General features: G+C 43.5%; 1 protein-coding gene across 3 annotated transcripts in view; it reads left to right on the top strand.

Moving 5' to 3' along the window:
* Window positions 1-21,898, top strand: part of CDYL2 (chromodomain Y like 2) — a 112,052-nt gene extending 90,154 nt beyond the window's left edge. Inside the window, exons 4-8 of one of the 3 annotated variants that reach the window (XR_011362569.1) lie at window positions 9,170-9,342; window positions 10,183-10,393; window positions 14,787-14,930; window positions 16,907-17,183; window positions 20,553-21,898. Coding sequence is in view for 2 of the 3 variants with exons in the window: in XM_069966017.1 (XP_069822118.1) it covers window positions 9,170-9,342; window positions 10,183-10,393; window positions 14,787-14,930; window positions 16,907-17,065 (687 nt within the window). In the remaining variant the exon portion in view is untranslated. Of the gene's footprint in view, window positions 1-9,169; window positions 9,343-10,182; window positions 10,394-14,786; window positions 14,931-16,906; window positions 18,834-20,552 lie in introns of those variants that run through there. The other 2 variants (XM_069966017.1, XM_069966019.1) reach the window with 2 other exon arrangements.
* Window positions 21,899-24,839: the final 2,941 nt, after the last annotated feature.

Genomic DNA, 24,839 nt, shown 5'->3' with positions numbered 1-24,839 from the left:
ATGAATCGCTCTCTGATTTTGTCACTCTGGTACTTTTTTTAGTAGTTCTGCCCTGATTTGTTTTTTTACTATAGTAAATACATATTTTTATGTTCCCTTTAACACTTTCATTGTGTACCTAATCTGACTGTTCTTGTTGCAGGATATCACTATTGTATTCATCATCTTTACTTGATTTGTTAAAGGGGTTGGCCACTTTATAGTAAAATAGGTCAGTACAAAGTATTAGTAAGTGAGCTCAATGTATATACTGACAGCAGCTCCCTGTGTACCTCATAGAGCTAAAATCAGACTCCCCTTCACCAGGCTGTGCTGCCCTGCTCTGTTTTGTTTCAGTCCATAAAATGGCCGACATGAAGGAGCATGTAACCAGGCCCTGTCCACTGTGTTCTCCATAGACATATACAGACTCAGTGGTGGACACTGGGGGGAAGGAATCTTATGGACCAAAACACCACAGAGCATGGCAGCACAGCCTGGGGGAGAGGAGTCTGATTTTAGCTCTATGAGTACACAGGGAGCTGCTGTCAGTATATACAGTGAGTGCACTTACTAAGGGCCCTATTCCACTGGACGATTATCGTTCAGATTATCGTTAAATCGTTCGAATCTAAACGATAATCGTTCGGTTGAAATGCAGTTAACGATTAACGACCGAACGAGAAATCGTTGATCGCTTTATAAGACCTGGACCTATTTTTATCGTTGCTCGTTCGCAAATCGTTCGCGTTGAATAAGACATCGTTCGGTCGTTCGCAATAGATACGAATGCAATAGCGAATAAATAGCGAAGAAAAAACGATCGCAATTACGATCATAAGTAACGATTATCGTTCAATGGAAATGAGTGAACGTTTTCAGGTCTTTCGCAATAGTGGTCGTTTGCGATCGTTAATCGTTAATGATATGCAAACGATAATCGTCCAGTGGAATAGGGCCCTAATACTGTACACTGAACTATTTTACTATAAAGTGGCCAACCCCTTTAATAATTTTGAAAAATGTTAGCTCTAGGCTTTTTTTTTTTTTTTTTTTTTTTTAAGCTGGGTGTAAGGAATATGGACAGCCCTGTCCTTATTCAGGAATATGTAAAGTGGGTTTAGGTGTGGTGTGGTTTATATGTATTCATGCAGTGGATATTTTATAGATTGTGATTGATATTTTATAGATTTAGTCTAATAGCAATAGCCCATAGCTGATGCAAGTTAATCATATGGACTTATTGATTAGCTTGGAGTCAGGCCGTCTGTTTACCCTGTGTAAAAGACCAAAAGTCTCTCTGCATGGGGGAATAAGGGCCCTATTCCACCGGACGATTATCGTTTGCATAATCGTTAACGATTATCGATCTCAAACGACCGCTTTTGCGAAAGACCTGAAAACGTTCACTTATTTCCATGGAACGATAATCGTTCCTTATGATCGTAATTGCGATCGTTTCTTCTTCGCTATTTATTCGCTATTGCGTTCGTATCTATTGCAAACGACCGAACGATGTCTTATTCAATGCGAACGATTTGCGAACGAGCAACGATAAAAATAGGTCTAGGTCTTATAAAGCGATCATAGATTTCTCGTTCGGTCGTTAATCGTTAACTGCATTTCAACCGAACGATTATCGTTTAGATTCGAATGATTTAACGATAATCTGAACGATAATCGTCCGGTGGAATAGGGCCCTAAGAGTGGAGCTGTAAAGAAGATGGTGGAGTAGATTGTGCCTAGAGTGTTGACTTCGCACCTCTGAGGCAGGCTCACTGACTCCATGCCAGCAGGGGGTGGACTCTCTTTGAGGAAAGGAATAGGAATATGAAATCTCCCATAACTTTCTTCAAATAAAACATAAAGCCACAGAACCAATTTCCTAGCGTCGGTTATGATGAGGACATCGCGGGGAGTCCAAACATGGCCTGTCTACCTGTCCTCATGCCATAAGGGGTATCTCACCTTCTGAGTGTCCGAGGCATATGATGTTTGATATGCCAGGAATCAGAACGGCGAGATATGAATTATGAAGAAGGGCTGGGGCCCGTACCATTGATATGGTGCCTGGGAAAGTATCTTTTTTTGATATGTCCAAGTGTGTTCCCTTGAGGGCTGAGGGGGCAGCTGAAGCTCTGCCCAAAGGGGCTGAGTTACAGATGTCAGGTGACGCCCTCAGCCCAACCCTTTCAGGTCTTACATAAAAGTGAGACCTAGGGAACATGTAAGGGTCACAAAGTTGGGGATCCAATCGAATTGGTTTGTGCACCACTTTCTAAGCCCAAATCCCCTGGGAAGGAAGAACCCATACGGCGCATCCTGTGCTAAGTATTAGAACTTTCTTATTTTATCCCTTTTGTTTTCATTGTTTGCAGTGTCTGTATGTCTTTTTGTAACCATCTTTTTGTAACCAAGTACTGTCCATTTTAATGCATTAAACCTAAAAGTTTGATGGTTTGTCTTGTAGCCTAAACGAACCTAGTTAGCTCCAGAAAGAGTGCATGTGCGGTGTGCGACCGTATATTGTATGACCAGGTGGCTTACTCTACCGTGTGGGTGTGTCTGCTTGCAAGTGGAACACTCTTGGTGTTCCCTGTCTCCCCAGTAAGGTAATAGATAGGGTGGTGGCAGCAAAGTTGTGTATGTACGTTGTGTTTGGGTGTCTGGCAGCGGCTGGAAGGTTACGTGTATGACGACATAGCAAAGTTCTGTGTGCGTGCTTCGTGTCGTGTTTGTGTTGGCCAACGAGCAGGCAGTGTTCGTGGCCAAGTGGGTGTCTGGGTGTGCGGAAGGCGGCAGGTGGCGATTTACGCTCGAGTTACGGCCCGGGAGCAGGGCGTAAAGCGTGAGTGCGTGATGTGAATCGACCTGTAGGGCTAGAGCAACCCAGGGGAGTCCAGAGCCCCAAGTTCCTTTGATTCCCTTGTCTTGTCCTTCCCCCCCCCCCCTTTTGGTCCTTGTTTAGATCCTTTCCGCCTGGTGTGGTTAGGTCTCCCCTCCCCCTTGTCAGGGCCGGCGCAGGTTGGCGCGCGTGTTCGTGACACTGGGCTCAACTATTGCAATACTTTAACACTGAAATATAATTTATTCAGTTTTACCATTTAAAAAAAAAATCAAAACAAATAAGAGCTGGTTTTATTTGAACAAATGCAAATATAATATGCATAATATAAAGCACACACACAAATTCTAACTGGGTGTATATGTGGTCTGTCATACCAAAAACCTATTGTGACCCTTGTAGGTAAATTCAAATCATTAGACAACCACACTTAACAGCATATTCTTGTCAGTATGTAGCAGAGCAAGGTATTGTATAAAATGTTTCTTAAAGTGAATGTACCACTAGGTACATCACTTTGGCCTCATGCACACGTTCAGTATTTTTTTCTGGTCCTGAAACAACCCGTGAGAAATTGCGGATTGGACATCCGTATTCCATCTGTATTCCATCCGTATTCCATCCGTTGCTGGACCAGACTTCAGAAGGGTGAGAGGTATCTAATATGCATGCTGCTTAGTGAATCCCTGTGGAAATCGCCGATCTCACAGCACAGAGAGCTACAGCGTGTGTAGGAAAAGATGCAGAGATTTGCTACTTACACAGCCCTATGGCTCTCTGATGCGATCTCCTTCTTGTCCTGTGCCGATCTCTCTCTTTCTGCCATTCCTTCACTGCTCAGTAACTCTTAATTGATTCATTCATACTTTTCCTAACCACATTGTAAACACCAATTTATTGTGCTAATTGGTAATGATGAGTGACAGCTGGGCTACTCTATCTGTCCTAATGGTTTTCTATGGGGTTCAGTCTTTAATGTTAATGCTGCCCTGCCATAGTTGTCTACACTGACAGGACAGCTATTGTACGTTTGTAGCCCAGCTGTCACTCATCATTACCAATTAGCACAATAAATTGGTGTTTACAATGTGGTAAGGAAAAGTATGAATGAATCAATTAAGAGTTACTGAGCAGTGAAGGAATGGCAGAGAGAGAGAGATTGGCACAGGACAAGAAGGAGATCGCATCAGAGAGCAGAGAGCCATGGCTGTGTAAGTAGCAAATCTCTGCATCTTTTCCTACACAATGTGGCAATACAGTGGAGTAGTTTATGGCAGAAGTTACAAAAGTTAGGGAGGTGCAGCTCACTATCAAGAAGATCGTTCCTGGAACTGTGTCATCATTGAAAGGGTGAGAGGTGCCACCGGCAGTGTTTTTTCCAACTATCTCTCCCCAGATCTTAGAGCAGGCACCCTGGTCTTCACCTTGTGGAGTACTACAGATCCCAGCTCTCTGATTATATAATCACCAACACTGCCTAGGATTCTGCTACAATCGGCACACCATACTGTAACTAGGATTCTGCTACAATCGGCACACGATGTGCAGCAACAGAGATCCGGAGAACTAAAGATCCCAGCACTTCTATAAACTGCTGTGCAAATAGGAGCATGAGTTATCCATATTTTTTACGGAAATACGGATGCCAAACATGTTGCAATCCGCAAACAATCCGTAGACAATTGATGTCAATGAGAGCATCTGTAAATAAATCAGGGTCCGCACCGGGTCCGTACTAGGACATGTCCTTTTTTTTTTTCAGGATTGATTTTCATCCATTTCTGCTACTGATAGTGCACATTGATGTCCATTGTCCTATTCACACTAACTCGGATCCGTAATTACGGATCCGTAAATTACGGGACGTGTGAATAAGGCCTTTGTGTTCTTAACAGACCAGTGCCGGTGCGGGGATACCAGTGCTGCAGTCCTTTTTTTTTTTTTTAGGTGCCACCCTGTTCCCACATACGGCGCTGGTCTATTACTGAGCATTGGCTGGGCATGAAGCAATGGGGACGGGTCTACCCTAGAAAACAAGCGATGTATATGATACACTGTGAGTAATTTGAGCACAAAGTACTACAACCACCATTCTTACAAACTGGCAAAAAAGGAATTGTGATACTGTCATAACTCTGCAGTGTTTATCATGCACATACTTTCTCCCCCCTGATTTGTATGTATCTTATAGGGACTTTAAGCTACAACTAGGCACAATCAAAAACATTTGGCTACAGAACATTGAAACTACAGGGGCTCTACGACACAGCATTTTAATTATTTTTTATTTATTTTTAGCAATTTTTTTTTTAACAATTCATTTAATAAATGTGTCTCAATACGGCAGTTATTGTCTGGTTAGTTATCGTCACACATTTGAGACAGGTACCTGAGGTACTTTCCTCCTTTCCCTGTGTGTAATTATTGATAAATTTACAGGCAATTCCCCTTTGTATTAAAGCAACTCCGTACCCACAATCTGTCCCCCCCAAACCACTTGTACCTTCAGATAGCTGCTTTTAATCCAAGATCTGTCCTGGGGTCCGTTCGGCAGGGGATGCAGTTCTTGTCATAAAAACAATTTTTAATCCGGCAGCGCTGTGTCTAACGTCCGGGGCTTACATTGTGTATGCATTAGGCTGGCACCACCTCTCTGTCCCTCCTCCCCACCCTCCTCATTATTAGGAATGATCCAGGAACATTTACTGCTGTTTGAGTTTTGCACAGGTGTATTAACGATCCAGCCCATGTGCCGGGCTGCCACAGGTGGGGAATAGGAAGCAATCTGCCTGGAGTATTCCTAATAATGAGGAGGGTGGGGAGGAAGGACAGAGAGGTGGTGCCAGCCTAATGCATATACAAATGTATGCCCCGGCCGTTAGACACAGCGCTGCCGGATTAAAAGTTGTTTTTATGACAATAACTGCATCCCCTGCCGAACGGACCCCAGGACAGATCTTGGATTAAAAGCAGCTATCCGAAGGTACAAGTGGGTTGAGGGGGTCAGATTGTGGGTACAGAGTCGCTTTAAGTAAATCTAAACTAAACTGACTGGCGTCATTAATATTAGGGGATCCCATCTAATGCATTAGCCACCAGTCATTTTAGTTTATATTTAGAGATGAGCGAACCTCGAACATGCTCAAGTCCATCCGAACCCCATCGTTCGGCATTTGATTAGCGGTGGCTGCTGAAGTTTGATAAAGCCCTAAGGCTATGTGGAAAACATGGATAAAGTCATTGGCTGTATCCATGTTTTCCAGACAACCTTAGAGCTTTACCCAACTTCAGCAGCCACCGCTAATCAAATGCCGAATAAGATTCGAGCACTTCTCTAGTAAGTACCCTCTAAAGACAAGATTTTATAAATTTATTTTTAATGTCCTGATATGTGAAACCCTGAAATGTTAAGACACAAATTCAAAGACACTGTACACCTCAGCCCCCCCCCCCAAAAAAAAAAAAAAATTGTCAAAGTCGACCTGTTCGCCGGGAGCCGTTCTCATACCTGTAAGCAATGTACTTATAAGCAACCAATTTATCAGTAGGTAATATGTTGTTAAGTAAGTTGGTTGTAAGCAAGAGCATGAATTTCCCGGTTGTCTGTTAAGTGCCCACTGATGATGTCTGTGGAAATAGTCATCACTCGTAATGAAAAATCACTGCCTGACCTCTTTGTTCTTGGAAAGATAAGCCACCATCAGAGCTGTTTGGCTGTGGCTTACCCCTCCCTATAGAGAACACAGAAACTCTTGGCCATGCTGAAGGTTCATGTGTATGGGGAAATAACTTTCAGCCAAAGCATCATTCAGTCAAAAGTTATTGTAGGTATATTGAAAAGGCCATCTTAAGGGTGCTCTTAGTTGAAGTCACACTGCGCAAAAATTGGCAACTTTTTTGACTAAGTTGACTTATGTAAATGATCCTTGCAGGCCAAAGTGTATTATATGAAGGACACTTGCTTTAGCATTCTTCAGGATTTGTAAGGAAACAAACAGTTGCACATTTCTAAGCAATGAAGACATTGTGCAAAAATTTGGAAAGCATCATTTACAATAAGCCATTTTTGGGAATCTAGCTTTTGTTAACAAATACAACCAAAAATACACTGCTCAAAAAAAAAGAGAACACTAAAAGGCAAAATCCTACATCTTAATGAATGAAATATTCTAGTGGCAAATATTTATTGATTACATAGTGGAATGTGTTAAGAACAATAATGCATAACAATGATCACTTTAAATCAAACTTAATAACCATGGAGGTCTGGAATGATTTGGAATGATTCTCAAAATTATAATTACAGGCTGATCCAACTTCAGTCGAATTGAGGTTCAGTAGTGTGTGTGGCCTCCACATACCTGTATGATTTCTCTACAATGCATTAACTTGCTCCTGATGAGGGGGCTAATGTTCTCCTGGGGGATCCCCACCTGGATTAAAGCATCAGTCAACTCCTGGACAGCCTGTGGTGCAGTGCGGTATTGGTGGATGGAATGAGACATGATGTCCCAGATGTGTTCTGTTGTATTTGGTTTTGGTGAATGGGCGGGCCAGTCCACTACACCTGCATATAGTCTCACAATAGGTCTGAGAATCTCTTTCCTGTACCTAATGGCAGTCAGGCTACCACTGGCTAGCACAGGAAGGGCTGTGCAGCCTTCCAAATAATTAACTCCCCACACCATTACTGACCCACTGCCAAACTGGTTATGCTTTAGGATGTTGCAGGCAGCATAATGTTCTCCACCAAGTCTCCAGATTCTTGGCATGTCTTTTACGTGATCAGTATGAACCATCCATGAAGAGTGCAGGGCACCAGTGTCGAATATGCCAATCTTGGAGTTCTCTGGCAAATGCCAATCACCATGTACGGTGTTGGGCTGTAAGCTCAACACCAATTTGTAGACCTCGGCCCTCATAGTCTGTTTCTAACAGTTTGAGCAGACACATGAATATTTAGTGGCTTGCTGGAGGTCATTTTGCAGGACTTTGGCACTGCTCCTCCTGTTCCTTCTTGCATAAAGGAGGAGGTAGTGGTCCTGCAGCTGGGTTGTTGCTATTCTATGCCCCCTCCACGTCTCCTGGTATCTCCTCCATGCTCTGGACACTACGCTGACAGACACAGCAAACCTTCTTGCCACAGCTCACATTGATATGACATCCTGGATGAGCTGCACTACCTGAGCACCTTCAATGGATTGCAGACACCGCCTTATGCTACTTCTAGGGGTAAAAGCAGTGACAAAAATGCAAAAGTGGCCAAAACAACAGCGAAAAAGAATGAAAACAGAGAAATTTTCTGTGGTCACCACCTACAGAACAGCTACTTTATAGGGGTTGTCTTGCCACTTGCCTATCATTTCTACCTGTTGTCTGTTGCATTTGCACAACAGCAGGAGACACTGATTCACAGTCAGCATTGCTTCATAACTGGACAGGTTGATATCACAGAAGTGTACATTTATATTTACGAGTCTTGAAAGCTGAGACAAACCCAGGGGCATGGTAATAATAGGGCACAGTACCTCTGGGTTTAAAGGGACATGCACACCTGGGTTCTTAACTGGCTGAATGAAAGAGGGGGAATTGGCCTAAATATATGAAAGATCTCTTTAAAAGACAAGTGGGGTTTCCATGACAACTGGCACTCTTGAGATTTTTTTACGATCCTTAACAACCGCTGTCGTGATCACACAAGGAACATGATATTTGTAAAGCAATCTGTCAGCAGCTTCTCCCTTATATTGCGAGGCAAATGTAATTACTGTGTTACCAACATGGAGAACCTGATAATACCCTTACTTATGAATGACCAATATCTTCAAGCAGAGGGTATAGTTATTCATGCACAGTTGAACTAGAAATGCTAGAGCATAGATGGTCTAGTCCGTGTTTAAAATTAAGGTTGAATAATTCTGCAGGGATGTGTTTTTTTTTTTATACAGAAGTTTTGTTAGTAGACAAGGCGTAAAGTGAACAATGTTTTGGACTACCAGGAAAATTCTGTCCTTAGCTTCAAAAAGGGTATTATTTTTATCTATGCCATGGGGCCCCTCAAACTGTAGGTCACTGAATTTACAGTAAGTTTTTTCTTATCTTGTAGCTTGCTGGTACTAAATTTGTAGTAGTCAGTCCTTGGGCAAAAATAGCCTGATACTGGGATGTCAGCAAAACACTTGGTGACCCAGCACTTAACATGGGTTTCAAAGCTTGGGTATCCACCATCTTAAATAATAAAAAAAAAAGGCCACAATGGATATAGGAGTCCTGATTGGTCATAATTTTGGGGTACTATAGTCTAGAGGTGTATAAAGTAACCTTCTATTTATGTCTTCTACTCAGATTATGAAAGAGGTCAGACGGGCTTTATGCAACGCTTCATCTGATGACAGTAAGCTCCTGCTGCTCAGCGCTGTCGGCAGTGTTTTCTGCAGTGGTCTGGATTATTCATACCTTATCGGGAAGTTGTCTACAGACCGAAGAAAGGAAAGCTCGAGAATAGCAGAAGCTATAAGGTATTACAGTTATGTATTCTGATCTAAGGATAACCTTGTACAAATTAGATTATAAGGGTTTTTCAGTTTCAGATATTGACTATCTGTTTCTGATCATGGGGTGCCAACGAGGTGTTCAGGCAATCCCCAGATCTCTGATGCATTAAGCATACATCAGCTGGATACGTCCACTATGTACACTGTGTGGTGGTGGTGGTGCTGGGTTACTGCAACTCAGCTCCTATAAAAGTGAATTGAGGGGGGGGGGATTGCTGCAATGGGCTGCAGTAACCTGGTGACAGCACTACACAGTGTACACAGCTGAGGCTTTCAGCTGATATACATTGTGTGCATCCTGGTGCCGCGGCATGCCGCCACAGCTGACCAGAGGTGCATCAGGTGTCAGCACCCCACTAGTCAGATATTGATGACCTAACCTGAGCATTGAGATTGGAGATGCCCTGTAAGGCACCTGTCCATTAGGCCTGTATTCCCAGAGAACAGCTGTAAGTTGTGAGTGGCCCTGCATCTTGGAGATGTGTCCGTGCCATGAACACAATTTTTTGGAAAAGCTTAACACCAGTGATTGTGGGCACAGATACAGCTGCCACAGGGGTTGTCACCTGTTTTTTCCAAAATCATGAACAGAAACATCACTCAAATGTGCTGTTTTGTGCTAGAGTCATTAAAACTGGTTGTAATTGTTATCAGTCACAATAGTGTATACTATCTAGTACCTACATATGTACATTACCCTAAAGGAGGGCCTTTCCCATTGTTAATTTATTGTAACGTGGTATTGCTAAATGTAATGTAAAGTTGTATTGCTAAAGCCAGCTTTTGTTTCTTATGTCTTTAAAGGGATTTTGTAAAGGCATTTATCCAGTTTAAGAAACCAATTGTGGTGGCCATCAATGGCCCAGCCCTTGGCCTAGGGGCTTCCATCTTACCTCTGTGTGATATAGTATGGGCAAGTGAAAAAGCTTGGTTCCAGACCCCATATGCTACTATCCGCCTGACTCCTGCTGGCTGTTCCTCGTACACTTTTCCTCAGATACTTGGTGTTGCTCTGGTGAGTTCACCATTAATTCCCTTTCCCATCTAACTGCTTTTTATAATACAGGAAATAACTCCACAAACATATATACTATTACAGCTCCTATTTGTTCTATTGATTCATTAGGTAATGCTTTTTATCATTGTGATCAATTTCTCTTGACATTTAACATGGTTTTTTTCCAACTACTAAGTTTTTTTTTATCATGTAATATCTTTGCTTTAGTAACATTTGGGGTCCCTTTTAAGGGAATGTTGAAGTGGGGGAGTAGCTAAAAAAATAGAACAATTATTTGAGCTAGTAGTAGGGGTGAATACAGATCTAGGCTATGTTCACACAACGTATATTTTCGTAAAATCACGGGCGTTGTACAACGGACGTCATTATTACGAGAATATACGTTGCATTGCTGTTTATGGGATCCCGGCCGGAGCGTATACACATAGTATACGCTCCGGCTGGGATCCCTAGCGGCGCTGTAAACAACTGCCATGTCAGTTTTCTGCGGCCGCTATTCAGTGAATAGCGGCCGTAGAAATCCATGTCCGTACACACTATGGAGCGAGCGGATCTGGCCGCTCGCTTCATAGTGTGCTGTGGGGAGTTCTGATGCGGGCGCGCACAGATGGGTACTGAGGGGTTGTTGCTGGGTGGTGTAGTGCAACCTTAGGGCTCATCTTTTGTAACCTTCCTGTCACGGTGGGGTCCGAGGGTGCCAGGGCCCTTCTCCTCTCAGCATATACACAGGGGAATATCTTTAATAAAAGTCTTTACACAGTAGCGGCGCAAGTGTATGGAAACTTTACCTGAAGAATAACTATATACAATCCAATACAGGGGCATCTGATGAATATATGTTGGCTTGATTAGAGTCCTTAGCTCCAGGGGGGTTACCTTGGTTACTATAACTTGGACTTGGTAGATAGATAGGATTACAGGAATAGTGTAGACAGACCTGTTCCAGGGACTTTGCGGTTTCCAGCCTTTATAAGTTACGTGTGAATAGATACTGGAAGTTACTGACTTGAAAGAAATGACTGTCAACGCTCACTAGCAAGCAGGAGGAAGACGCATGAACACACTGACTTGAGAGCCATGAAGATATGGACAGTGAATGGGAGACCCTCTAACACTTCACCAATCCGACAGCAGCCACTAATAAATGCAGAGAATGTCCTACTGAGACTTTAAGGACACATAATAATCCTTATAACTAGGGCTGGGCGATTAATCGAATTAATTCGATTAATTCGCCTAGAATTTGAGAATCGATTTGATTTTTTTGTTAAATCGAAAATCGAATAAAAAAAAAAAAATCATTAGATGCGGGCGAGCGGGCGGGCTGCTCGCATCCTCCAGCTACTGAAACAGTGAGAGGAGCGAGAGCGCCCAGCAGTCTATGCAGAGCGGCCAGTAGCGCCCTATGCCCCCGCCCCCATAGCTGGATGTGTACACGCGCTCCCTCCCGGCCACACATGGAGGTCCCCGGAGAGGAGGCTGCAGGGACTGAAGCATCGGGTGATAGTGTTGCTGAGGTTACTGGAGCTGTACCACAGCGACACTATCACCCGATGCTTCAGTCCCTGCAGCCTCCTCCGAGGACCTCCATGTGCGGCTGCGAGGTGATATTCATTCCGCTATGGGGGCGGGTCAGCTGCGGGGAGTATGTGCGGGCGGGAGGAGAGCGTAAGTGCCGGAGGTGAGCGCCCGGGCAGAGGGGGTACACCAGGTATGTTCCCTTCTGCCCCATGCTCCCACCGATCTTCCCTGTGCTCCCCCAGGTCTGCCCAATTCACCCCCCGATCTGCCCCATGCTCCCCCAGGTCTGCCCCATGCGTGCCCGATGCATGCTCCTCCTCCCCCCAGTGTGCCCCATGCATGCTCCACCTCCCCCCAGTGTGCCCCATGCATGCTCCCCCAGTGTGCCTTATGCATGCTCCCCCCCCAGTGTGCCCCATGCATGCTCCCCCTCCCCCCAGTGTGCCTTATGCATGCTCCCCCTCCCCCCAGTGTGCCCCCATGCATGCTCCCCCTCCCCCAGTGTGCCCCATGCATGCTCCCCCAGTGTGCCCCATGCATGCTCCCCCCCAGTGTGCCCCATGCATGCTCCCCCAGTGTGCCTTATGCATGCTTCCCCCCCCCCCGTGTGCCCCATGCATGCTCCCCCAGTGTGCCTTATGCATGCTCCCCCCCCAGTGTGCCCCATGCATGCTCCCCCCCCAGTGTGCCCCATGCATGCTCCCCCAGTGTGCCTTATGCATGCTCCCCCCAGTGTGCCTCATGCATGCTCCCCCTCCCCCGTGTGCCTCATGCATTCTCCCCCTCCCCCCAGTATGCCTCATGCATGCTCCCCCTCCCTGTGTGCCTCATGCATGCTCCCCCTCCCTGTGTGCCTCATGCATTCTCCCCCTCCCCCCAGTGTGCCTCATGCATTCTCCCCCTCCCCCCAGTGTGCCTCATGCATGCTCCCCCTCCCCCAGTGTGCCCCATGCATGCTCCCCCTCCCCCAGTGTGCCCCATGCATGCTCCCCCTCCCCCAGTGTGCCCCATGCATGCTCCCCCTCCCCCAGTGTGCCTCATGCATGCTCCCCCTCCCCCAGTGTGCCCCATGCATGCTCCCCCTCCCCCCAGTGTGCCTCATGCATTCTCCCCCAGTGTGCCTCATGCATGCTCCCCCTCCCCTCAGTGTGCCCCATGCATGCTACCCCCCCAGTTTGTTCCATGCATGCTTTCCCCCACCCAGTCTGCCTCATGCTCCCCCCCACCCAGTGTGCCTCATGCTCCCCCCAGTGTGCCCCATGCTCCCCCCAGTGTGCCCCATGCTCCCCCCAGTGTGCCCCATGCTCCCCCCAGTGTGCCCCATGCTCCCCCCAGTGTGCCCCATGCTCCGCCCAGTGTGGCCCCTGCTCCCCCCAGTGTGCCCCATGCTCCCCCCAGTGTGCCCCATGCTCCCCCCAGTGTGCCCCATGCTCCCCCCAGTGTGCCCCATGCTCCCCCCAGTGTGCCCCATGCTCCCCCCCGTGTGCCCCATGCTCCCCCCCGTGTGCCCCATGCTCCCCCCAGTGTGCCCCATGCTCCCCCCAGTGTGCCCCATGCTCCCCCCAGTGTGCCCCATGCTTCCCCCCAGTGTACCCCATGCTCCCCCCCCAGTGTGCCCCATGCTCCCCCCCCAGTGTGCCCCATGCTCCCCCCCCCCAGTGTGCCCCATGCCCCTCCTAGTGTGCCCCATGCTCCCCACCAGTGTGCCCCATGCTCCCCCCCAGTGTGCCCCATGACCCCCCCCCCCAGTGTGCTCCATGCTTTGCCATCCCCCTCCCCCCAGTCTGCCCCATGCTCTTAGCTATGTCCCTGACCCTCATCTGTACCTGTACTACTACTACTGCACCCCTCATCTGTACTACTACTAATACACCCCTCATCTGTTCCTGTACTACTACACCCCTTATCCACTATACCTCCACTACTACTCCCTGCCTAGATGGAGGCACAAAGATGATCTCCTATACCATATGGGGCACAGAGTACATAGGGCACATATTTGGGAAAACTATTATATGGGGCACAGAGTGGTGCAGAGAGGGCTTGTCTACTACATGGGGGCACATTAGGAGCACTGGTACACTGGGAAGCAATATAGTTGTCTCAAACATCACTAAAATAGTATCTGACACTGCAGGGAGAAAAATGTTCTGTTTATTTAGCTAAAAGAAAAAAAAATCGAGATTTAAATCGAGAATCGTCCAAAAATTTTTAAAAATCGAGATTTTAATTTTTGGCCATATCACCCAGCCCTACTTATAACTGCCTGGAAACAGGTTAGGAGACTGAACCTCAAGCCTGACAGGATTGCTGAGGTTAGATGTGACTGGCCAAGCCAGACTACCAACTGTCAACTGTCAAGATCCGCACAGCCCTCTGGGTAGAAGGTGGGCGGAGCCAGCTTTTTACCTGGCCAATTACTAGAGTCTGATCGGTTGCAGGGGAGGAGCACTGATCAAGCTCAACACTTGTATACAAACATATTAATTGACCAATCAATATTCTCCTTGTGGGTTGCTATGGAAACTGTAATAACATTTGTACCACTGAATATACCTCCAGACACCTGACAATATATACCGGACTGGGCCATTACACCCGCATCAGAACTCTGCGGCCATAAAGATCATCCGGGATGATCTTTTGAGAGACCGGCCGTTCCGTGACCCGGCGGGGTTACGGAACGGCTGGTCTCTTACGACGTGTGAACATAGCCCTATTCTGAGCAGAATTTTGCAGCTGAAACATCAATATCCTAATGTAATAGATAATGGAAGGTTTGGGGTATGGAAGTGGGTAATTTAATAACTTATTTAGATATATTACATGTAAATTGTTGGATAGTAGTCATAAAAGCTTTGTCCTTCAGGCAAATGAGATGCTGTTCTGTGGAAGGAAGCTCACAGCACAAGAGGCATGTAGCAGAGGGCTGGTATCCCAGGTATTCTGGCCTACAACATTCAGTCAGGAGGTTATGCTCCGAGTAAAAGAAATGGCTGCCTGCAGTGCTGTGGTAAGAGGGTTCGCTTTTTTTTTTTTTTTTTTTTGCCTGAGACAAATATAGCTTATGCCTGCCCAGCTCTGTTAGGCCCAGTTCACACTGAGTAAAAACTGTGGAATTTCACGGCGGAGCTCTCCGCCTCGGAATCCCACCGTGCTCAGTGTCCTGTAACATCTCTATGGGAGGGCAAGCGCATCCACTGCCACCACTCTCCGCTCAAAGAGTTGACATGTCCATTCTTTTAGCGGAGAGGGGAGGAAGTGTAGGCGCTTGCGCCCTCCCATACAGATACTGCAGGACACTGAGCACAGCGGGATATTGCTGTTTTTGCTCAGTGTGAACTGGGCCTAAGGGTGCACAGGCAGCTCAGACAAATGCACCTCCTCATAAATCCAATGTGCCAGTGCACTAGCCGGGATTACATAAAACCATTGTGTTATACAATGTTTTTAATAAATCCCTTTCTTTAAATTTAGTTTGTAAATAAATAGGTCTGTTATATCTACCACCACAGGCAGTGAGGCTGTAAAAGATCAATATATGACATTATATTGGTTTTATAACATTGGAAACTTTTACACTGGCAACTTATGTTCTTTCCCCCCAATTTCATAACATGTCTTTGCTGACTCAAGCCTTATATTCTGTATATAAATCTGTATTTCATTTGGTTGTCTGATGGTCAAATGTAAAAAAAAATACCAAGATACTTATTAACTCAGTCCCTAAACATTAAATATTATTTTTTATTAAAAAAAAAAAAATACTTTTGCGTTTAGGGTTGTTAGTGGAACCCCAATATCTGGGCAGCCTTTTTTTTTTTTTTTTTGTCTCAGCATGTTAAAAAAAAAAAACTAGAAATGCATGCTTCTATTTTCCTGTCCATGATTCTCTGCCTACACCTTGCTTCTGTAAATGTATCTTCCAAAAAGGTGACTGACTTATCCAGGCACTACTCTGATTAGTTTTTTTTTCTCTCTGCTAACCATTTAAAATCCTCAGCTACCTTTCCCTGGCTCAGGAGCTGATATCCAGAAAGAATTCCTTGCTAGTCCTACGTTTAGAGCTTGTTTTTGCAGTTTGCATTCTGGGAAGTGTTCTCTTCACACCATGCACCCTGTCCCTACAGTAATCAAATGGAAAAAAAAGTTAACACTAATTCCCTTATTTCAGTGTAGAAATTATCATTACATGCAGGCAACATTGTGCCTGCATGTTATAATACACACCTCCTCCCTTGGAAGGTATACTTCTGAGATGTAGTAGAAGAGCCAGGGAGATAAAGGCATCAACTGTACTCTGCTCCCAGGACAACCCCTTTAACCTTATCAGTGATTTGCACCACAGTAACTTTTTTTGTGCACTTGGACCAGACAGGCTAGCCTATGCTGCCCATGTGCATGAGTAACGTGGGCAACCGATGTTGCCGATTCATAGTGTTTGGGTTCCGCAACATTCTCCAAACCAGAACACTTGGCTTTTGACTTCCTGTGGCTGCAGTGGTTGAATGCCAAACCCAAACCGTTCGCCCTCCACTTTTCATCTACTTCATACAGCAAACACCGTACAAGACCTGCCGTTTTGGAGATGCTCTTACCCAGTCGAGTATTTTTTGAGTAACCAGGCGTTTTCGTTCAGCTGTCTGTTATTTAAACAGCTTCCAAGTATGCCCGCCCAATTTTAATCCTTAGCCATGTCATTTCCTGCTTCGAACATGTTAGTTTCTGGCCATTCAGCTTGCTGACAGAAGACATTCTCATGAGGTATTAATTTCACCTGGTTTTAATGTTATGAATTGTATTTACAAACAATCCACTTACATAAAATGCAATTTTATCACATTTCAAGTAGTATTATAGGTGAGTGTGATTCAAAAAGTGGTGGTCACTCACAATAAGTGTTATGAATGAAATGGACATCTGAAATATTTTTAGTTGTGTCTATGTGCTATGTGCTATGTAAAAATAAGGCACCCCTTTGTCTTTCAGGTATTAGAGGAATCCAAATGTCTAGTGAGAAGCTTTCTCAAATCTGTACTGGAAGACGTGAACGAGCGAGAGTGTCAGATGTTGAAACAGCTCTGGAGCTCCCCTAAAGGCCTGGACTCTTTATTCAGCTATTTACAGGACAAAATTTATGAAGTCTGATTCCAACTGCAGTCAGACTAGACGAAGGGGTTTCTTCCCACTTCCACCTTGGCACCTGGGATAACCTTGAATGAGGTTTGGGACACTGTTGTGAAGGTGCCCAGAATTATGCAATGAGGTATTCTACGGAATCTGTCCTACTGCTTCCACCTATTTTTTATTTTTTTTTGTTAAGTCATATTAAGTGGTATAGGCTATCTGAAAGCAGATATTATGTACTCAATAATGTAACTACCATCTCTATGAAATTCTAACATTCCATGTACCACAAAGCACCTTCTTTTGAGCAGAATTCCTTACTGTGAGAGTCGTTTCACTTACCATACAATGACACAAACATTCAAAAACATAGTTGAAGTAATAATGTGAGAATTGCACTTTGTATCTATTTTTTTTATTATTTCTTCCTTGTACTTACATATTGGATGATTTGTGTATATAGTTGGTTCTGCTGTTTAGGTTTTGTTTTTGTTTTCCAGTTTGGTCATGTAGCCAGATGAAATAATTTATTTAATTTTTGTCCTAAATGGGTAGAGATCAAATGATTTCCCCCTTTGGGGTGTCACCCATATCATTAATAAGATAATAATATTAATGCAGACTGTATGGAAATATGTTTTTCCATGTTTACCATCAAAAACTGGACTAAAAGGGAGTCATGTTACATGAAATGTCATGGACACCTTTTGCTTGATAAGTAAACATAAATGGTGTTTTTTGCATTTATTCAAGGAGAAAACCACCCAAAACATTAAAAATGTATGCAAAGGTACAATCAGAGAATAGGTCTGTAATTTTTCAATGTGTCAGGTTGTTTCATACATGTTAGGTCTCATTTTGCTCTCCTCTGTGTTTTGAAGGTATCCATTGACCATTCCCTAGTCCCCAAGTATACTTTATTCAAATGGGTACTGTCACTTAAAAAAAAAAAAAAAAACAATTGCTCAATTGAGCTCACTGCTTTCTTCCATCCATCTGCAGGAGATGGTCTTTATTGTAAGCTTCTATGGAAGCTGTCTCTTGCAAAGAAACAACAATAGCAGCAAGCTGGAGTGAAGCACAAAACCACAGGCTTTTCGCAGGTCTATCTTTTATTTGGGGTTTGAACACACATACCCCAGCCAATCAAAACTAAAGGTTTTTTTGTGACATCGGCAGTTGCTGCACATTTTGGGAATGGGACTACCAAATGGATTACCAAAAACACATTGCAGTACAGTGCAAACCACAATGCAATGAAGTGTTTGTGTTAAACAGGTTGACTTACCACCAGAAGCAAAGCTGGTCCAGTACCACCATCCAGATTCATAAACCATAGCTTGCTATCAGATTCAATGAGCATGGCAGCAGTGCACAACTTTGCTGGCACCATAAAATACCTTCAGCTGACCCCTTTGAAAAATATAATTTAGTCCATCTTCATTTTTATCAGCCATTGTTCTCTAAAATAGATGAGTAGCAGAGCTGTCTGTCTGTGCTCCCATAACTTGTTTGTATGTGCTTTTAAATATAAGGAAACAGTATACGGGGAAGAACCATTAACCACATCACCACCTATGTTGCGTTAGCAGTTTACTGAAGTTATACTGTATACCTTACATTAAAGAGAACCTATCACCTGAAATTAACTGTCCCTATAATTAAGTTTCTCTCTTCCTAAGTCTACTCATTAACATACAGACTGCCTTTGCAGTCTGTATCTTATACTTTACCTAATCCTTTATAGTGGTGTAGTATTGCCGGGCGCCATCATCTTGATGACGTCACTTGCGTTCCAGTAGTGCGTTCCAGCGCTGGCACGCAAATGACGTCATCAAGATGGCGGCGCCCAGCAATACTACACCACTATACTGGAGTAGGCAGTCTGTACCTTTATAAGTAAACTTCATGGAGATAAAGATACAGACTGCCTTTGCAGTCTGTATCTTATACTTTACCTACTCCTCTGTAGCAGTGCAGTAAGGCCGGGCGCCATCTTGATGACGTAATTTGCGTTCCAGCGGTGCATTCCAGTCATCAAGATGGCGCCCGGCCGCACTACACCGCTACACAGGATTAGGTTAAGTATAAGATACAGACTACAAAGGCAGTCTGTATCTTCATAAGTAAACTAATAGGTTTCATTAGGACAGCTATACACAGCGATCTCGTGCTGTATAGCGCGAGATCATTTTGTATTTACAGAGCGGCGGGCAAGGGCTCATGGGAACTGTTCCTGCCGCTCTGCATGCCGGGAGCTTCCTGTCACGCGCCGGCTCTTTTTTAAAAAGAGCCGGCGCGTGACAGTGAAGAGAAACATGAATAAATTAAAAATGAGGCCAAAAAATGTATTCTATTTACAAATATTAATATAAAAGTAATTTAAATAGAATTAAGGAATAAAAAAAAAATTCTTCTGTGATTGGTTCTCTTTAAGCTTCTAAACGTGGCTGAAGTAAACAACCAGATTTCTTTTATGTGTCCTGAAAAGCCTTATCCAGAATGAACTTTGCTACATTTACCAATTAGCATATGGACTTACATGTGCAGGACTACATTGTTTTCTTTTTTTTTATGAATGAAACCTGTTTTTTGTTTTTTTTCCTTGCATCAAAGAAATGCATTTTTCCTTTAATTTTATTAAATACGTTGTATGTTTTACAATGTTTATTATATTTGTTTCCTCTCTACCACTTGTCTATGCCCAACTTATTAAATAAGTCATTTCTCTTGTACTTCAGGTTAACCACAACCGATCTCCGATCTGAAGCCCTAGGCAGATCAATTTGTGATCTGCCTAAGGCTTTGTGATGAAGGAGATTTGTGATGCAAAATATTAATGCAAGAGAGATTTTATTTTTCTTAGATTGTACTTGAACTATCTTTTTATATTACTGAAAATTGTTTAAAAGCCCAATGGCATCTTAAAGGATTTTTAAGATGCTATTCAGTGCCTACAAAAATTTCCTGCCCCAGATCTATTCCTAATAAATAGCATAATTTCCTGCAGATCCCAAAAAACGACCCCTTCTAAGGAGTCAGGAGGATAAGTTGTGCTGCTTCTGCCTCCACGAATAATATACAGTGAGCATAACTGTATCCACAAGTTCACTAATTGTTAGTTTATTATTACAATGCCTCTAATTTGAGTTTATCTTGTTATTAAGATAAAATAAGCAACCCCCAGTTAACAGCTATAGACCACTACAGCCTTGTTTTATTGGATTCTGTAGGTATTATTTGGCAATGCCCATGTTTGAGGGCAGGCATTATATTAGCGGTACATATACATTGTGTGACACTACATGATCAATCTGTCAGTCCCTGGAAACTGCTAACATTACTATTACAATAAAATCACATATTTCTGTAGATGCAGTTCTTGAAATATTTTCTGAAGCCACACAATGGTTGCCTCCATAGTGTTGCTAATCAATTAATACATTGGTGAAGCCTAATGTTAAAGTGTGACCTATTTTCTTCTTATAATTTTTCATTTAAAATGTAGAAATAAACCCAAGAAATCTGACCTGAGCACAGGTTACAATGAGAGGCCTCATGATACACAAATAATGTCTTGTCTTCAATATATGGACCATTGTGATGCAATGAAGAAATCCTCTAGTTTTTTTGTGAGAAAGCAAACAAGGTAAAATTTATTTAGAGATAGACATCACAGTATAATTTTGTAGTACTGTATTTTTGTAGTGGCTTGCCTAAAAGAAATATACACTTTTTGCTTAGGTTTATTCTACTCTCTTGTATTAGTGTGTACTAGGAATGTATATTTTGCTGCCTTTAAATTAGATTTAACGTTTGTGCTCCTCAAATGTTTAACAGAAGGTTTAGTGGAACATTCAGGAAGTTTTGCAAGTGGTTCTATGATGATCCCTTTTCAGGTCTGAATAGGAATCCAATTTTTAATACATTGCCAGCTTCAAGTACCTTCTATAGACAGTTAAATACAACTTGTAAGGTCCCCAGATCTGCACACACTGGCCCCAGAACAGAACACTGACCTCCTTACCTGTCACATTCTGGGGACAGTGTCCTTACAGGTTCTTTTTAAAGGAAGTGTTCCCATCACAGACATTCATGGCACATTCATCGGGTATGCTGTAAATGTCTGATAGACACAGATCCCACTCATGGCACCTTCCTCTGTTACTAAAACATGCCACTTTGGTCTGGGTATGGCTCTCAGAGGTGGCCAGGATTATCAAAACATCAGGCTGTTTTATGCAATTTCCATAACTGCCATAGAAATAACTGAGATTTTCAAAATTTACAGTAATAACTAATCTGCTTATCAGCCTGCTGCCTTTTTAACTGATTGCTGCTCTGTGCGGCTCCTCCCCGGGTGCTGGGAAAACTTCTCCCAGTTTCGCAGAACAGGATCCAGTTCTACCCAACACCGGGGAGGAGCGGCAGTGAGTTAAAAGGGAGCCGGTTGCTAAGCAGATTTCTGAGATAAAGAAGCATTTTGCTTCTTTATTACTGTAAATTCGCTCATCTCTAACTCTGAGCTATGCTGTTTTCATAATTTACAGAAACCTCATAGCACCATGAGCTACACTATTTCCGCAGCTCTCATTTACTTTTGTGGTAGTTGAGGAAAAGTGAAGTGTAAAACATTGTCCTTGGCTGTTTTTGAAATACAGGCCACTTGTCTGCCACAGGCTGGACAAGATCAAGTTTATGTGGGGAATATTCCAGAAATATGTGCAAGTCTCAGAAAAGGGAACTCATATCCATCAAACATTTATGGCCTATCTTTAGAGATGAGCGTACCTCGAGCATGCTCGAGTCGATCCAAACCCGAACTTTCGGCATTTGATTAGCGGTGGCTGTTGAAGTTGGATAAAGCCCTAAGGCTATGTGGAAATCATGGATATAGTCATTGGCTGTATCTATGTTTTCCAGACAACCTTAGAGCTTTATCCAAGTTCAGCAGCCACCGCTAATGAAATACCGAACGTTCGGCTTTGCATCGACTCGAACCCGAACCCGGTTCGCTCATCTCTACCTATCTTGCAGACAAGGCAGACATGTCTGTGTTAGGGAATACCCTTTATTCAGCCAGCTTTAGATTTGGTAGCAATATTAAGCTAAATCTAAACATCTTGTGGCTACAGTTGGTTACAACAGACTATTGATACATAAAAGCCACCTATGCAACATAGTTACAGCAATTAGAGCCATAGTCAGTGGGCCATAGCAAACAGACCATGCTGTGATTTGTCATGTAATTTATTCTTATTTTATATATAAAATGCTGATAAAATGTCTCATGTAGCCCCGGCTACGTGTAGCCTACTTTCTAGCACTACCAAGCATAGCAATTCCCTACATATTAATTGGAAAAGCCTCCTTAAATAGGTACTGTCACTTTTGGCATCTTGTAGATACATGTAGAACGTTTTGATCAGTCGGGCCTGGGCGTTCAGACCCAAACCGTTCAGTAGAACAAGTCAGGAGGATTGCTTGCTAAGCACGTTCTCTTCGCAGCTCTGTGCACCAAGACAGACTCCTAATGTAAGTCTATAAGACCTCTTTGTGTCGCACACACAGACAGCAGGGTGGAAAGTGCTTTCACCATGCGCTTCTCCCCATTCATTCTAGTGACATGTCTCTATGACCTTATGTTCAAAATGACAGGTACACTTAAAGCATTAGGGAATTAAAATTCATGTATTATTCTCTAATACAATGTGTTATTTAATATTAGGCTGTATTTATAAAAGCTTGCACAAAAAGGGGTGGAGTGTATTGTGTATCACATTTAGTCCAATTTCACAATTTCAGTGTTCAATGCAAATTACGCAAACTCATAATCTGGTTGTTAGCGCCATTTTTATACATAGGCCCATTTAACTGCCACAAATATTGAACAGATTAGAGAACAGGAGAACTCTGGCCAAAATCTATTTTCAAAACAACATTAGATAAATTCCTAATGTACACTAATTATGGGAAATGCACATATAGTGCTACTTTCCTAAATTTAGTAGTTCAAACAGGCTTCAATTTGTCTAAAAAAAAAAGTGTGATGTCACAGCCGGGGTCTATACCTAAAGTGTCCGGTAGTAAAAAGTAACAGGGCCCTTCCTGTGCTTTAGGCACAAAATTAAGCTTTAGGGAATGGTTGCACTACGGGCCCCTCTCAGGGCAGGGGCGAGCTGGGGGGGGTAGCGTTCACCCCCTGCATAGGACGGGGCTGGTACTTTCTGGTGTGATTGGGCAGCCCGGAGGTGGAGTATTGGGGGGCTTTGGGGGATGGTTTCACTAAGGGCTCCTATCAAGGCCAGGGGGGCGAGCTGGGGGGGCCAGGTAGCTGAATTATGTGCCTAAAGCACAGGGAGGGCCCTGTTATTTTTTACATGTTACATCTACATATACTGGGCACTTCAGGTATAGACCCGAGTCGTGACGTCAAACTTTTTTTTTTTAAGAGAACTTAAAGTCTGTCTGAACTACTAAATTAAGGAAAATAGCTCCTATATGTGCATTTCCCATAATTAGTGTATGTTAGAAATTTGTCTAACTTTGCTTAGGAAATAACAAATAAAAAAAATCAATTGTGGAGTTTTCTTTTAAAATCATTTGGCCATCAGCCTGAACTCCCTCTGTCCATAAAATAGCCATTAGCCATGCCTTCCAAGCAAAAATGATGATGTTGTCAACAGTTTAATAATAATAAAAAAATTATATATATATAATGTAAAGAAATGGGCAATTTGCGCCCCCACCCCATCCCCACCAAGTATAGGCTAAAGTAAAGCACTTTGAAGCAGTTGATCCCAGTATATAAAATATGACGTTCTACTCTAATTATATTATATGCATTGTGCTGTTCAGTTGTTCTTGTCATGCTATGATGCTCTGATTTACATAAGTTAGTGAATGAATGAAGTCCAGTAAGGAGGGTCCCATATTATAAGCACATGACTCCACTTTGCAGCAGAGGCTGCAGGTGATAAATGGTTGCCTATGTAACTAAACAATCCATTTTCCTGAATGGATTATTACAATTTTGGTGATAGATTCAGCCAAACCTGTAACTGGACTGACCCTTTAAAAAACTTGACTCAGAGATGACCTGCTGCTGGAAAAACTAAAGAACAACCAATTTGGCTGCCATTATCTTCCACAGTTTTCTTGGGGTCCTTTGAGACACACAGATTTCTAGCCGTCGGGGCCGAGATCAGCAGCTCGTTGCAGTGCCTTTACATTGCATGAGACATCAAGCAGATGGGCTGCATAATTAATCTTTGTATCATTCATACAGCCCTGGAAATTGACAGCACAGACATGTATATAGCCGTACTATTCATTGCCAGATCACTAACAGCAGTCTGTACTTACCAGCCACACTGCTTGTGATCCTGTTCTCTGGCTCTCTGCTTCTCATGCTGGCTGTATCTTCAGGTCCCACCTCCTCCTGGCTGTCAATCATTCCGGAGATGGCGTCCTGAAGTTGCAGCCAGATGACAAGCATGGCTGGCAGGTATATACTGTGTTGTCGGTTTCCCTTTAACTCAGCTGTGCAAACCCCTGTTTAGACATGTGCAGATAAAGGTAGATTTCAAAGCAGGCTCATAAGAGGCGATCAACTAATAATTGCGTGCCTCGTCTTCGGCTTATCGCTGTTACTTTTACACGGGCTGATGATCAGCTGCAGGATTGTTTCTAGCAATGCTTTTGGCTGATAATTGTCATATGTAAAAGGTCCATTTGTTATGCAGCCATATAGAAGTCAACAATAGATTAATGTATAACTAGGTAGGTTTATCAT

This window comes from Dendropsophus ebraccatus, chromosome 4 (assembly GCF_027789765.1).
Source record: "Dendropsophus ebraccatus isolate aDenEbr1 chromosome 4, aDenEbr1.pat, whole genome shotgun sequence".
Classification (NCBI taxonomy): domain Eukaryota; kingdom Metazoa; phylum Chordata; class Amphibia; order Anura; family Hylidae; genus Dendropsophus; species Dendropsophus ebraccatus.
Note: the sequence above shows the minus strand (reverse complement) of the source record. Positions and strands in the feature narration are given on the sequence as shown.